Source organism: Mus caroli, chromosome 2 (genome assembly GCF_900094665.2).
Source record: "Mus caroli chromosome 2, CAROLI_EIJ_v1.1, whole genome shotgun sequence".
NCBI lineage: Eukaryota > Metazoa > Chordata > Mammalia > Rodentia > Muridae > Mus > Mus caroli.
This window is the reverse complement of record NC_034571.1, coordinates 123710913-123727984: the sequence shown is the minus strand read 5'-3', so window position 1 is coordinate 123727984 and position 17072 is coordinate 123710913. Positions and strand designations below refer to the sequence as shown.

General features: G+C 40.9%; 1 protein-coding gene across 1 annotated transcript in view; it reads right to left on the bottom strand.

Annotated features, from left to right (window-relative positions):
* The window catches only part of Atrn (attractin), a 122075-nt gene that overhangs the window by 88123 nt on the left and 16880 nt on the right, over positions 1–17072 (bottom strand). Inside the window, exons 2-3 of the mRNA XM_021156919.2 lie at positions 6237–6320; positions 3967–4080 (exon numbers count right to left, since the gene is read on the bottom strand). Coding sequence (XP_021012578.1) covers positions 3967–4080; positions 6237–6320 — 198 coding nt within the window. The remainder of the gene's footprint in view (positions 1–3966; positions 4081–6236; positions 6321–17072) is intronic.

The following is a 17072-nucleotide window of genomic DNA, read 5'->3' as shown; positions in this document are numbered from 1 at the left end:
GCTGGAGAGATGGCTCAGGGGTTAAGAGCACTGACTGTTCTTCCAGAGGTCCTTAGTTCAATATCCAGCAACCATATGGTGGCTCACAACCATTTGTAATGGGGATCCAATATCCCATTCTGGTATGTCCGAAGACAGCTATAGTGTAAATAAAATAAATCATATAAATAAAATAAATAAATCTTTTTAAAAATAGTAATTTTAAAAAGAACAGTGTTTGGCTATTTAGCAGTATTTGGCTATTTAGTGTATTTTCAAAACTAGAATCTCAATATGTAACCCAGGCTGAACCTAAACTTACAAACTTCCCACATTAGGCTCTTTAATGCTGACGTTATAGGTCTGAATACTAGCTTAAGAATACTATTCTTCTGAAGAATGTGCCCTGGTCAGTCACCATGACCACACCTGCCATCAGGTCCTCCATAAAATCCTTGGTATATGTTGAATGTTCCATAAAATTATGGAGCTAGAAAAGGTAGTGAGCTAGAAGGATATTAAAGATATAAACCAGAGGTTCTCACATTTATCTAGTAATAGAACGTTGTTAAACTGTTTTTATTTAGAATTTCAATATATAAAAGACAAATGTGAAATAGTCTGGAAGCAAATTAAGCTACAGCTTGCAGCAAAGCCAGCTAGAATGCAGATTAAACTAACACAGTACCTTTGTCCTATGTTTTAGATGCTAAAGTCTAGTCTATAACCCCAGCTGCCCTTGAACTCTTAGCAATCCTCTTGCTTCAGCCTCTCATGCTGCTAGGGTTAAAAGTACGTGCGACCACACACAGTTTAAGTTTAGAGCACTTGAATGATCTATTCAGTAACTCAGGCAGGATTTACACTGAAAGTAGATTATCTTATGAATCCTTTTTGGTTTTCCTTTTATTCGTCCATGCACCTTAGATGAACTATCTATTGCTAGGCTGTTTCTATTCTGGATGCTCAGCACATCACCAACATGCCGTACAATGGCAATGCTGAGAAAACCACACAACCTAAGACAGTAGGGAGGTGGTGCTCTGATTTTTGTTGTTGTTGTTTGTTTGTTTTTCGAGACAGGGTTTCTCTGTGTAGCCCTGGCTGTCCTGGAACTCACTCTGTAGACCAGGCTGGCCTCGAACTCAGAAATTGGCCTGCCTCTGCCTCCCAAGTGCTGGGATTAAAGGTGTGTGCCACCACGCCCGGCTCTGGTGCTCTGATTTTTAAATACAACAATTTTCAGCTAGCAATGTAACTCAGTAGTAAAATGCCTGCCCAGCATGCACAAAGCTCCAGACTGGACCCTGAGCACCACAACACTTTTTAAAAGATGTGTTTATTTTATTTTATGTGCATGAGTGTTTTTGCTTACATGAATGTCTGCACTGTGTTTGCCTGGTGCCTGTGAAGGTCAGAAGGCATCAGAGCCCCTAGAAATGGAGCTATGGAGAGTTGTAAGCTACCATGTGGGTACTAGGAATTGAATCAGGGTACTCCTCTGCAATAACAACAAAGGCTCTTAACAGCTGAAACATTACTACAAACCCACCCCACAAAATTTTAAAGTAATAGACATTATCACCTTAGTTCTAGATAGAGAATGTGCTTGGCATTGTAAGTACTTAAAGGTTTTGGGGTGGATCTTTTATATTATCTCACTATAATTTTATGAAATTAATACTTAAATATGTTATAAGTTAAAGTTTTTATTTTTGTTTTTCATTTCTGTATTTTGTCTATGTAGCTCTGCCTGGCCTGAAACTCATGGGAACTTGACTGGCCTCAAACTCAGAGAGACCTGAATGCCCCTGCCTCCAAAGAGCTGGGACTAAAGGTGTGTGTTACCATGCCCAACAGTAGGTAATTTTAATACCTAACCAGTGTATTAGTTCGTGCTCTCAATTAACCAACATTCTCTACATACTGAAATTTTTATGCCTATTTATCAAATACACAGTCTAAGTAAACTCTAAGTACAACTGCTTGGTCATATTCTTACAATGGCTATGGCTAGCTAATTCAAAGGCCAGTCACATAAAAGGGTCTCTATGAATTCTGATTAACAAATGCAGTTAAATAGATAAATTCCTAAAAAGTAGTATCATAATAATATCATACTTAGTTTTTGTGCTTCCGTTATAGTTTGAGGTGCCTCCTCCCATAATGCAAGGTATATTTCAAATAATATATATATATATACATGCTTAACACATGGCAAATGCCATTTTAAACGCTTAGCAGAGCCTGCTCTTTGGCTCCATTAAGTGAAACTCTTAAGTTCTCAGTTAAAATAATTGTTGGAGAGCTATAGGAGCAATGGGTGGAGAACTAGTCTTCTAATTTGTCCTTTGCCTCTTTGCGTACTAAGTAGTCCCTCCCTCACTATGTGGCATTCCAGCAGACTACCACCAAGAAAAGAACAGAAAAATGTTGATTTCTTTCTACAGTAAAGAAATAAGGGGCCAGTGAGATACCTCAGCAGGTCAAAGCCATTTGCCTAGAAACCAAGTCCAATCCTTGGAAGCCCTGTAAAGGTGGAATTAGAAAACAGACTCCACGAAACTGTCCTCTAACCTCCACTCGGGCACACATGTGCCAACCCCTCCATTCTCCCTTCCCCACATACAAAGTAACAATAAACTTTCAGAAAATTTAAGTTGCTAGGCATGGTGATTGATGAACGTCTTTAATTCTAGCTCTTGGGAAGCAGAAGTGGGTGGATCACTGTCAGTTCAAGACCAACCTAGTCTATATAGTGTGTTCCAGGCATCCAGGACTACACACACACACACACAATTACTTGAAGGAAGTAAAACGTTTGAAGGAAAGAAGTCTGGAGATGGGGATGGAGAGAGACCTCAGCAATTAAGAAGAGGTCTTGCGTCGGACATGGTGGCGCTGCCTTTAATCCCAGCACTCGGGAGGCAGAGGCAGGCGGATTTCTGAGTTCGAGGCCAGCCTGGTCTACAGAGTGAGTTCCAGGACAGCTAGGGCTATACAGAGAAACCCTGTCTTGAAAAACCAAAAAAAAAAAAAAAAAAAAAAGAGGTCTTGCTGCTCTTGGTTCCCAGTACCTATGCCAGCTGGCTGAGACTCCTTAGCTCCAGCTCCAGGGAACAGGCCGCAGCAAACAACAAAGAGAACCTATCTCTAACAAGGTGGAATATAATGATCAACATGTGAGGCTGCACTCCATCCTTACGTGCACACCATGGCATGTGAGTACCTGCACAGAAGTACACACACACATGCACACACACACATATCATACACTCATATACACTGTAGACACACAAAAATTTTTCTTAAAATAAAATAGTAAAAATTCAGTGCAACCCATATAACTGACAAAATTGCATTATTTTATTAAATTACTAATACAAATGCATTGGGGAGGGATTTACAAAACAAAACTAGCAAGTGCCTCATTCTCAACAGGTAGCCATTGTCCAATTTATAAATAGTTTTCCAGAAAGCTCCTCCTATCCCTAATACACATATACACAAAGTGAGAGAACTATAGACTATTCAAAAGTTATTCCTAAGGTCCAATGGAGTGAAATACAACAACAACAAGAAAGGTATGGTTTCTGATTTAAACTTGTCACAGAAATATTATCAATATAGTCAAAAACTTTTTAATGCAAACTTTACCACCATCACAAATAACAGGTAAATTTAATAGTGTTATCAAAACTTCACAGTTCAAGAATGTGAAATGAGTCAGGCACAGTGGCACAAGCCTGTGCTCCTAGCACTTGGAAGGTGGAGGCAGGAGAACCAGAAGGTCAAGACTAACCTTGGCTACATACTAGTATACAAGGAAAATGACCCATACATAACAACCAAGTGAACCGTAGCTCACCAGAACAGAACCAATCCTTATTCCATGAGATGAGTGTTACTGCATAATAAAGTAAATGCAGCACGGACTCCATCCTGGAGACACACTTACATCCAGAGATGAGATGTGGCAGGGCTTACCTAAAGGCAGCAATCAGAGGTGCGTAGATTGAGTCCCCATCATAAACATATAAATGGTCCCAGCTACATTCTGTAGCAAAATGGTTGAAGCGAAGTCTCATTATTCTATTTGGCCTAGAAAAATAATTAAGTAATTTATAATAATCATAACATGAACTACTAAAACAGACTTTTAAAGAATTTATAAGGAGAAAATATACAATATAAATATATATAAACAGCTTTCCTGCATTTGTCAGAGATCTAGTTGGTATTTGCTATGTGTAAGGGAATATCAAAAATGTCCTGGGAAACAAAGGAGACACGGGCTCTAACTTCAGGGGCCTTCAAAGAATGTTTCTGGCCTTGCTTTTAACATTCAGAAACAGGAGCCCTCAGTGTCCCCACTTCTTTCCTTACTCATCTTATGTAAGATTTCATAACACATCACTTTAAAACACACATTTTCTAAATTTACCTGCTTCTCTGCCTTTTCACAGCACTGTACCAAAAAACCAGGTCCTCAGGAAACTATGTATCAACTCTGACTTAGACTAAATCCAAAGGAAACTAACAAGCCCTGCCCAGAGTCACAGTAATGGCCCCCTCATCACCTCCCATGAAGCCTGGGTAATTTCGACAAGTGTATCAGTAGCCTCCTCTGACTCCACACTCCGACATGCTCTACAACTGCCACCTTAGATGACGACCTCAGTAACCTCCTCTGACTCCACACTCCAACATGCTCTACAACTGCCACCTTAGATGACGACCTCAGTAACCTCCTCTGACTCCACACTCCAACATGCTCTACAACTGCCACCTTAGATGACTACCTCAGACCTTCCAGCTCCATTTTCAAATTTACTATGCTAAGCATCTGGACAAAAATCTCTGAAATTTTCCATAATAGATAAACCTACCAATTTTTCTCCCAAATATTTAACTTTTTACTCTCATCTGGCACTGTCCCATTCATATTTAAGCTTGCTTACATACCACATATTTTAAAAAACAAAACAAAATATCAAAAAAGATTGCCAGATAGCAAAGAGATCTGTGAAATCTTAAACAATATAATTCTTAAAATTTCTTTAAATATAAGGATTTTTTCCTTATGACCTTTATGACCAGGGATATAGCTAAGTTGGTGAAGTGCTTGCCTAGCATCCATGCAACTCTGGGCTGATCCCAGTACCCCAACCCCCCAATGGGTGCGTTAGCAATGTCTATAATCCCAGCACTCAGAGGTGAGAGACAGACATAGGAGGGCTGTCAAGACACGAAGCCAGCCTGGTCTACACAGTGAACGCCATGCCAGGTAGTGCTCACTAGTGTGTCCCATCTCAGTAAAAACAAATAGGCTTTTCTGCTAACATGTAGTGGGTTATAATTGTTGCTTCTACATGAGTTAGTAAATAATATTTCTTGGGTTGAACAAGAGTTACTTGGAAATTTCAAAGTTTTGTTCAGAGACTAAAATGCTTTGCCTTAAATGACAGACACAAAGAAGGAGAAAAAAGAGAAGATAGACAGATGGAAGGACAGAGGGCCAGGGAAACAGGCTACAGTGGTTATTCTGATGGCTCATTTACTGTTTTGCTGATAATAAAAATCAATATTTAGAAAAAATGATACAATAGCATTATTATATAAAGATTTAAGCAAACTATTAAAAAGATTTTAACTAAGTTTTTTAAACTATTAGAAATATGCAATTTTCTGGTATGTATCTTTCATTTATAACATTAAGTCAACTTGGAACCTAAAAAAACCCCACAAATTAAAGGGATTATTTAACAATAGAGCACTTGCTTAGTGAAATCATAGGTTCAATCCCTACCACCCAAAAAAGAAAATTTCCTTTTAATTTTTTATTTTATTATTTGTGTGTGTGTGCATGCACGAGCGTGGAAGTCAGAGGACGACTTTCAGGAGTCACTCTTCCACTGTGGGAGCCAGGGGTTAACTCACATAACCAGACTTGTTCAGCAAGCACTTTACCCACTGAGCCATCTCTCTGGTCCCCCAAAAAGTAAATTTTAAAAAGCAAGAACACTATCCAAATGAAAAGCATCAATGAAAGGTATTTTAGCAGCAGGGCATGGTGGTCCACACCTACCATCCTAGCACTTGGGAAGCAGAGGTAGCATATCAAAATTCAAGGTCAGCCTGAGTTACTCAGCCAGAAAGGTCCTGTCTCAAGAAATAGCAATAACACACATGGAAGTACTTTGTGCTATACTGAGCTCTTATAATAAATTAAAATAAAGTCAGCCATTATAACTTACTGTCCTTCAATGAGCCATGTGCACTTCGTCTTATATTTATAATTCCCAGGTCCATCTGTTACAAATCCAGAAGAGCCAGTTAGTCTGTAATTTAAATAAAGAAAAAATGTTAGTCAAAATTTCTTACAGTATTATCTTTCTTGGTTGTAAAGACAAAGAAATTAATCAGACTGATACAACAACACGTACTACAACTAGGAGAACATGACTAGACAGTTACATTCACACTGGATGAAATAAGTATCTGTGTAGGGAGACTCTCTTGTGCAATGTCTGGAAGCATCACCTGTCTGTAAAATGCTGTTGGTCTATTAGCTTAGACAGGAAGAATGGAGGTGGAAGTTCCAGCACAGAGGATTTCTAGAGTAGAGTCCGTTGTGCAAGTAAATTGGGGGAGACAAGGACAGACGGACTATGACGCAAGGATGGGGATTGGGGAGCGGCAACAGAGGATAGGACATTACACAACTGAGGAAGACAGTCGCCTGAAACTGAAGGAGAGGTGTATAACCTCATGGCATGACTTAGACTAGTTTAAATGGGATAACTGAGCTATGAAGCTGTGGAAATCATATTGGCCTAGGCATTCATTCATATATAAGAAGTCTCAGAGTCATTTCTGGACCTAGGGTAGGGTGCCTGTGGAAAAGCCTGTGGTTATATATCTGCCACCCACACAAAAGGATACATTCAAAGCAAAAGGGATTAAACAATAACAAAACAACTAAATCATTTTAGTTATGAAAGCAAAGTTACATTTCATGTGAGAAAAATGGCTACAAAAGTCAGGAGTGGTCTGGCTCATGCCTGCAATCTGAAATTTTAGAAAGCTATGGCAAGAGAATCACCAGCCTGAGCTACCTAGGCAGTTCCAGCCAGCCTAGGGTATAGAGTGAGACTATGTCTCAAAAAATAAAATAAAACAAATAAATAACTTAAAACCATAAATACTTTATAAAGTTTTTTTTAACGCCTAGCTGTAAAGCTAAGTAGTTCCAAGGAAATACAGGTGGAATTGCAGCGCAGAAGACAGCAGTCTGTGGTGCTCCACAAAACCAGAAGACCCATCCAGACTCCTGAACTCAAAGGCCACTTGCTACCTTACCATAGCAGTATACATCAGAGCCTAGATTTCTAACTCAGTGGAGTGCCTGGATTTGCATAATTTTGCAACTTCCTAACTTTTTTTTCAGCTTAATGTTTAATACCTCTTTTATAGAAAGGACACCTTTCCATGTCTGTACTTTCTAGAAGCTACATTTTCTCAACTTACTTTGTTTTGTGTCAAGCATCTCTGACTACTTAGAACATAATATACAATAAAGGTGCTACTTGCTTCCTCACTTCCATCCCATCTGCCGGGCTCTAAGATGCACTATCTGTCAGTAATGAGCACTTACTTCAGAGTCAGCATCCAACACTACATAGCCCTTCTTCAGACACTGAGGATATTAACAAGCCACCCTTGGTCTTCCATTTATTTACATTAACATCTTGGAGGATCTATCCAAAACCCCAGCCTCTTTTGTTTAAGATTTATTTTTGAGAAAAGGTCTCATGTGGTCCAGATTGGCCTCAACTTGCTAAGTAGCAGAGAATGGCCTTAAACGCCTACTTCTATCTCGCCAATGCTGACATTACAGGTTGGTGTCACCCTGCCTAATAGCGTCTCCATTCCTTACCCTCACCATTAACCATCCTTTCCTTCGCCACACCTTAACCATACACTCATCTGGCCTCTGCTAGGATTTCTAACTGTACTTCCAACAAAATTTAAATTTTAAACTTCCTAGCTGATCACTGTCTCTTTATCTCTTCCAGGCTATTTCCTCCCTTTCAGTGAGTCGTCTTCCCACAGAGACTACCAATCTACTGAACCATGACATCTTTTCACTAATCAACAGCCACACATTTCTAGCCCATTTACTTACTTAAGATTTCTTGTACCGACCATGATAAAAATCTGATCTCCCAATTTCCTCAATCTTCTTTCTTTCTCTTCTATTGCACTTGCATAATATAGATCTCTATGGACCCTGTCCACATCTACTACTGTTGTTAGTTTAAACAACCCTGTTTCCTGGTGTCCCTTGTGTCCCAATAAGCAGAAATACACACTCACTTAAGGTTAAGTTCTAATATACCTAACAAAATCATGTAAGGCAATCGCATAAATTATCAGTAGCCCGATGCTCTGTAGCCTTCTTCTGTCATCCCCAGAAGTCACCATGGTTCCTCAGGCTCCTGTGGTGAAGCAGACCCATCCCAACCAGCACAAGGCGGGAAGGAGACTAAGCACGCCCTCTCCTGAGTCACACATGAAAACCCCACAGGCACTCACCTGCCAGAAGTAACAAGTGTCTATCTACACAGAGAGGAGGGCGGAGACATTTAGCAAGTATTCAAAATGTGTAACAGATACCTCAAAGCTCAGAATTCTCTATCCTAGAAAAGTTGGTAATCGCTATAAAGAATAATTGCTAATCTTTGTCATAGCATGTAATCTAATACTTAGATGTGAGACAAGTCTGTGAATGACATCTAGGAAATATTTTCTCATTCTTAAGGAAGACAGTAAGACATGCTAATTCCCTGCTCAAGGAAGGGTGCTGTCAGTGATAGCAGTACACGTGGTCATTATTTTGTCCTTCAGGGACCGTACTGCCACACCATGCCTTTTCCAGGACAGCCCAAATTTTTGAAGGTTTAAAGGTCCAAGCATTTCAATCCAACATGGATCCCTTCCCAGGCAATCTTTGCTTAAGAGCTCCCGTGGCCAGTGTGCCCTGTGCCCACCTATCTTTACATCCTCTCTCCAGCACTGCTTACGGGTGTGCACCTTCACACCCAGCTTTCTGTTGGTTCTGGGTCTAAACTCAGCAAGCCACAGTTACACAACAAGCACGTCACTGATTGAGCCATCTCCTGAGCCCCAGCCCCAGCGCTAGCTTTTGGGAAGCATTTGCTAAGTCAAGAGTTTGGGGTCCAGGTTGGTTGTAACACCACAAGAGGAAGGTGTGATAAGAAACAAGCAGAACTGGGTAAAGGAGACAGTTGAGCTTTGGCAGAGGGGAAGCTCTTGAGCAGGGACTGCCTGTCAGAAACATCCCAAGTTGGAACACTAGAGCCGATCCCAGAACCTGAAGGGCAGAGAATCTGCAGTTCTGATGTCTAAGTCAGCAGATGGCACCCTCAATTGTAGAAGTAAAATTAAATTCACCTTTCATGGGTGAAGGGAAAGCTTCTTCATTCTCACCACTATTTCTGATTTCCTCAAAACACCTCACCAGCAGGTTCAGGAATAATGATTAACCAGCTACCCATGTCCAGGTCTCTTTTGGGGATACCACTGGGGCCTGTCTCTTCTCTCTCCATTTTAAATGGCTTTACAGGAAGAGTTTGGGGGATGCTCCTTCTGTTTTGTTTTGTTTTTTCTTTCTTTCTTTTTTTTTAATAGTTTCAGAAGATTGACTGTAGAACTTCTCTGAATGTCTGGAAAAATTCTTCTGGGACTCCATCTAGCCCTGAACTTTCTTTTATCTGGTAGATTTCTTTATTACTATGCCAATCTCCTCATTTGTATAGCAGGTCTGTTCAGGTTGTTGGCTAATTTTTGGTTTAATTTTGGCTGAATCTAGAAATCCATTCACTTCTTTAAGGTTCTCCAATTTTAATGTGTTAGAGGTTTTTAAAGTATTACCTCTAAAACTCGTTTTTGTTTTTGTTTTTTGTTTGTTTTTCTGGTTTTTCGAGACAGGGTTTCTCTGTGTAGTCCTGGCTGGCCTGGAACTCACTCTGTAGACCAGGCTGGCCTCGAACTCAGAAATCCACCTGCCTCTGCCTCCCAAGTACTGGGATTAAAGGTGTGCACCATCACTTCCCGGCTACCTCTAAAATTCTTAACATTTCTGGTATCTATTGTAATGTTTTCCTGTTCATTTGGGTCCTCTCTCTTTATTTTGGCTAGTTGAGCCAAAGGTCTGTTGGCCATATCTTCTCAAAGAACCAATTCTCAGAATCATTGGTTTTTTTGTCTTTTTTGTTTTGTTTTGTTTATATTTCATTTATTTCTGTTCTGAGTATTATTTCTTGCCACCAACTGGGTCTAGATTTAGCTTGTTTTCATTTTTCCTAATTTCCGAGGTGCCACATTAAGCCATCAATTAGTGCCTTTTCTGATTTTTTAAAAAATGTTGGCACTTAGAACTATATATTTCTTTCTTGATTTCTTCTTTGACCCATTCATCATTCAGTAATGAGTTACTTATTCTCAAATACAAGGAGTTTCTCTATTTACCAGAGATATGACTGCTGTGTGTTTTAAGTTTTACTGCATTGTGGTCAGAATGACTGGAGTGACTGCAATCTTCTTGAACTTGTAAAGACTGGTTTTGTGTCTCAAGGTGTGGCCTGCTTTAGAAAAGCTCTGTGTGTTCTCAGAACTGTGTTCTTTGGTGTTCTGGTGGAATATTATGTAGACCTCTGTTAAGTCCATTTGATGTGTGATGTCAATTAATTCTCATGTGTATTTTATTCAGATTGACCTATCTATTACAGAAAGCAGGATACTGAAATCATCTACTATTAACAGATTGATGTTAAATCTAGTGGTATAATTTTTATAAAATAGGGTATAACAGAGTTTAGTGCATATAATTAAAGATATAAAATATTCCAAGTCTCTAAAATGTCCAAAATCTGTCTTGACACTCTAAAGTCTCTCTGGAACTCCGAAGTCTTTAATTTTTTTTAGCTGTGGACTCCTGCAAATTAAAAAAATAAGCAACATACTTTCTTATTCCAAGAGGAAAGAGCCAGGCACAGTCACAACCAGATCAAAGCAGAACCAAAGTCCACAGTGTAAAGCTCAGTGCCAGCCTCTGCCAATCACAATCATCTTGGCTCCAAAGGCCTTGCCCAGCACACGTGTCTACCAGTCTCAGGCAGGCTCCATTCATACCTGTTGCTGTCTTTGGTGGTCGTCTCACGGTACTGGCATCTAGGCTGCACCTTCACCATGACCTCTCCTGGGCTCTCTTTTGGAACTGGCCTACCACATGATAACAAACCTTAACTTCTTTCCATGACTCTTTCAATCTTGGGGCTTCAACATCAACTGGTGTTGCACATTCACTGTGCAAAACCTCAGCTGCTTTCCATGACCCCTTCATGACTTCAAAACCAGTACGAACTGGAAGACTCTTAAAAGATTACCAAGTTTGGCTGCCAGCAAGAGGTATAGCCTTCTATCTGGACTATAGCATCCGTGTGCTGTAGAAACCCTTTCCGAACATTCTGCCTCAGTGCTGCAGGTCTCTTCTTAATTAAAGCTGATTTGCCCCAGCTAACCAGTATCAATTGTCCAATAAAGCAGAGGTTCCACTTCTATGGTTGCTAATTTCAAAATATCAAATAGCCCTGATAACATCTTAAAGTGACACTCAAACTTCTTTCTGAAACTCTATGGGCCAGTCTCAAACATCTGTGTTGTTCTCAACATTCTTCTACTCCACCTTCCCACATAACAGCTCACTAAGCTCTAAGCATTAAACAGCTTTTCTAGCCCATAGTTCCTTGCACAATCCTCCCCAAAATAGCACTGTCAAATCTTCCAAAGGAAAACAACTGTGATGAACATCATGACGAAAATCAACTTGGGGAGGAAAGGGTTTATTTTAGTTTAGTTTATAGCCCATCACCCAGGGAAATCAGGGTATGAACGTAAAGGCCGGAACTTGAAAGCAGGAGCTGGTGCAGAGGCCATGGAGGGGTGCAGCTTTTAGACTTGCTCTCCAGCCTGCTTTTTATGTACCTCAGGACCACCTGCCCAGGGATGACACCACCCACAATGGGCTGAGCCCTCCCATATCAATCACTAGTTAAGAAAATGCTCCAAAACTTATAGACAGGCCAACCAGGTGGAGCATTTTCTCAGCTGAGAGTGCCACTTCTAAAACGACTGAAGCTTGTGTGACACTGACATAATAGTAGTCAGCACAACAGTGCTCACTGGAGTCCCACTGCTGGGGAGGCAGAGACAGGAGGGTTCTGGGGCTAGACAACCAGCCAGCCTAACCTAACCAGCAAGCCCTGGCTCCTAGTGACAGACCCTGACTCGAAACACAAAATGGATGGCCCCTACAGAGTGACACCTACGTGGCTGAACTTGGCACTAATACTAAAATTATTTCCACATCCCCAAGTTTCAGCTTTGGAAGTGGTGATGGTGATTGAACCCAAAATCTTATGAATGCTAACTCCATGTCCTACCATTGATATATACATTCTTGCCTTTAATTTAGTTTTTAAAAATAATTCTTTATAAAATTTACCTTATTTATCATTAGTAAATATATGTGTATTATGGTAAATATTAAGATTAATAGGAGGGTTTCTTCCCCACCTTGGATCATTTAGTTCCCACATAAAAGACACAAAACTTTTATATTTATAAGCCTTTAAAGCACTAGAGCTGGGCAGATATCAACCCTCTATGCCTGCTTTGCCTACCTACTTCCCTGTCAATAGCTCCGAGTTATAAAGCCATGTTCCACCTAGGTCACTCTTACTCCAACTGGCCAGCCCTCATGGCCTTCATGATTCAGTTTCCCTATGGAGTTTTCTCCTCTCTTCACCTTCTCTTTCTTCCTTGTGGTCTCTGCCTCAGACCCCAAGCCTGGGAACTGAAGCTCTGCCTACCTCTCTTCTGCCAAGCTACAAGCTGTAAGCATGAATATGTATATTTACTGACCAATCAGAAATAACTTGATAATCTTGTTATCAAGATTGTATATAATCTTGTAACCCTGAGGCAACCAGATCTTGGGGGCCAGTATTTAGCATTACAATCCATAGCAACAGACTGAACCTCAACATATGTATTATCACATGTGTGTGCATGCGTGCACTCAAGCATGTGCTCAGGGGTCTAGAAAACTTTGGGGAACAAACAGTTCTCTCCATCCACCATGGATTCCAGATATGGAACTCCTCAGGTCATCAGGCTTACATGGCAAGCAGTTTATTATCCACCAAGCCATTTCACTGGCCCTTGATATAATTCTTTACAATAAAAATACAACAACAAAGGTTCATCATGAATATGTTACTCAGGCAGGCTAATGGGTCTAAAATGCAACAGATAAAGCATGTGATAATCAATAAAAACCAGCAGTAAAACCTAAGTTATAGTACTCAAGTACTACAAGTGACATAACGTTGCAAATATGTAACCTGTGCTTTAGTGTCTAAGACTTTCTGCTATATGCATCCAAAATTATAATACCACAAGGTTATATAGCTCTCTCAATTTTAAAAAAAAAAAAAATCATCTACCTCAAGAGAGTAGAAAGCGAAACTGTAAAGTTCCTCCCCTGAAATCATTTACTCTCTCCTTGCAGCGGCCCAAGATGGGGATTCCTTGAAGCCCCTATAGGTAAGCCCCATTCCCTCTATGGCTTCATCCACTTCTTCTTATATTTAGTGTTTAAGCCTTAACTCCACACTAGGTTCCATGTTTCAGACTCATATTTCCTATTCCAAAATGCAGATCCAAATCCAAAACTCAAGTCCCCGAACGCCTCCTTTTCCCTTTTCTTTCCGTTGTCTTTCTTTCTTTTTTTTAAAAGATTTATTTATTTATTATATGTAAGTACACTGTAGCTGTCTTCAGACACACCAGAAGAGGGCGTCAGATCTTATTACAGATGGTTGTGAGCCACCATGTGGTTGCTGGGAATTGAACTCAGAACCTTTGGAAGAGCAGTCAGTGCTCTTAACCTCTGAGCCATCTCTCCAACCCTCCCTTTTCTTTCCCTGAAGATGCCTTCCTCGGGGCCTTGCTTAGGCTCCTCAGTTCTAGGGTTTAGAGCCATTGTGTCATCATCCACCCTGAGTTCTCAAACCTACAGATTCATCCTGTACCTCACTGAGTCCCATTATCTCACCTACAAACGACTTCAGCTTTATCTCTCCCCTGCCCTCTGTGTGCCAGCTGCTAACTTAAATTCTCCCCACCCTCACCTATTCCCCAGCAAAAGCCTCTTAACTAATGGCTCAGTCCAACTTCCTAACCCAGTCAGTTCAGAGGCACAAGTCATCTTCCTCGAAGACCAACCTAACCCTGCCAAAACTGCCTGGGAACTTCCGTGTGAGTTAGCACTGCATACAAAGTTCATCAAAGCTCAGCTCCAACTTGTTTCACCTTTCCATCTCTGCCCTAGATCCCCAGACTGAGAGGCCCACACTGCAACAATACTGACCATAAATCCCCATGCCTTATCACATTCTGACATCAGTCTAGAACAACTTTCCCAGGCCAGTGTGCTGGTTTGAATCTGTAATCCCAGCACTTAGGATAACATGGCCTATATGAGACCAGGTTTTTATTTAAAAATAAATGAATAAATCCATCCTCGCCCCACAGGGTAAATACTGTGGTCCTGGGTGACTACAAAAGGGAGGAAGAAAGAGAAAGAAAAGACCAGTGGAATTTACTACTACCGGCAACAATTCAAAACTGAAAATGAAATTTAGGCTCAACAGGCACTTGCTACCAAATTAAAAAACCTGAGTGCAATCCTCAGGCCCCACATGGTAAAAAACAGAAAATTGGTCTCCAATTTCTACCCACCCACTATACACACACACACACACACACACAGACACACATACACACACACACACACGATTTTAAAATTTAAGAAGAAAATTAAAAATTAAATGACATGATTTACAATCACACCAAAAAAAAAATGACAAAAGCTCGGAGATATATAACACCTCAGCACAGAAAACTGTAAAATCTTATTGAGACAAATTAGGTTCTAAATAAAAAAAAGTTGGGGCTGAAAATGTAGTTCAATCTCAGAAAGGCTGCCAAGCACGTACAGGCCCTGGGTTCCACCTTCAACACTGAGGGGAGGAGGTGTGGTCACATTTGGAAGACATTCTAAAGCTCCCAACTCTCTTCAAGCTGAAGAGAGGTTAGGTCTACTGTCCTAACCTCAAGTGGCCAAGATGTCTCTAAAATCTACATGAAAACACCATGAGACAATAAAAGCCAAAGCATACTTGATGAACAACAATAATAAAGAAGTAGCTAGAGGGACGGCTCAGCAGGTAAGAGTACTTGATTCATAATCATGAGGACCAAAGTTCTGATCCCAGCCCCACATAACAAGCCAGGCATGCCCACAAGCATCTGCAGCCTCAGCTCCAAAGGAGGCAGAAAGCAGATCCTGCTTCAAAGGAAGAGGCAGAGTGACAGAGGATACCGGGAGCCCTCTCCTCTTCTGGCCTCCATGCATGTACACAGGGACTCATACTCACATACAAGCATACACACACTCATACATCCAAACATACATACAAGCACACATATATGAGCTACATAATGCGATTCTGTTTCAAAAATAAGTAATTGGGGGCCGGCTAGGTGACTTGGTAAAAACCCTTCCCTCCAAGCCTGACAATCAATCCCAAGCCCCACACGGTGGCAGGAGAAAAGGCAACTCTGGACAGCTGCCCTCTGACCTCCAGACATACACCACCACACGGGCATGCCCTCATGTATACATCCTCACATACGCGCACACACATAATACCCCACAGCCTGCAGTCCCAGATAATGGAAAGACTGATGTAGGAAGACTGTAATTCAAGAACTGGAAAATCATTCTAGACAACACAACAAGAATTCAGCTAAAAATAATAAAAATTAAATAAAAAATAAAGTTCAAACCCTACATTCTACACTCACCAATTATAGTAAAGACAGCAAAACTACATACCCAGAGGTACACTTAACAAATGTAATACGATTTTGGGGGGGGAGAGGGATATTTATTTATTTATTTACTGAAACACATGAGGCCTAAATAAATGAACACACAAAATATCCTTGTAAAAGAGTTTTTATCCATCTTTTTTTTAAAGAGAGAGAGAGAGAGAGAGAGTGAGTGAGTGAGTGAGTGTGTGTGTGTGTGTCTGGAAAGATGGCTCAATGGCTAAGAGAGCATCAAAGCCAGAGCAACCACACACGGTGATTCACAACTGACTGCTGTAACTCCAGACCCCTTACTTGCCTCTGGCCTCCATGGTCATCTGCATGTATATGCAAATACTCACACACAATTAAAAATAATAAAACCTGCCCGGCAATGGTGGCACACACCTTTAATCCCAGCACTTGGAAAGCAGAGGTAAGCAGATCTCTGAGTTTGAGGTCACTCTGGTCTAAGGACCAAGTTCCAGGACAGCCAGGGCTATACAGAGAAACTCTGTCAATAATAATAATAATAAATCTTAAACAAAGATAACAAATTTTCCCAGCCTAATCTCAGCATCAGTTATTGAAATTAAAAGTCAAAATGGTCAAATTTTGGAGCTGAAACGAAAGGATGGACCATCTAGAGACTGCCGCACTCGGGGATCCATCCCATAATCAGCCTCCAAACGCAGACACCATTGCATATGCCAGCAAGATTTTGCTGAAAGGACCCTGATATAGCTGTCTCTTGTGAGACTATGCCGGTGCCTGGCAAATACAGAAGTGGATGCTCACAGTCAGCTATTGGATGGATCACAGGGCCCCCAATGGAGGAGCTAGACAAAGTACCCAAGGAGTTAAAGGGGTCTGCAACCCTATAGGTGGAACAACAATATGAACTAACCTGTACCCCCAGAGCTTGTGTCTCTAGCTGCATATGTAGCAGAAGATAGCCTAGTCGGCCATCACTGGAAAGAGAGGCCCCTTGGTCTCGCAAACTTTATATGCCACAGTAGAGGGGAACACCAGGGCCAAGAAATAGGAGTGGGTGGGTAGGGGAGTTGGGG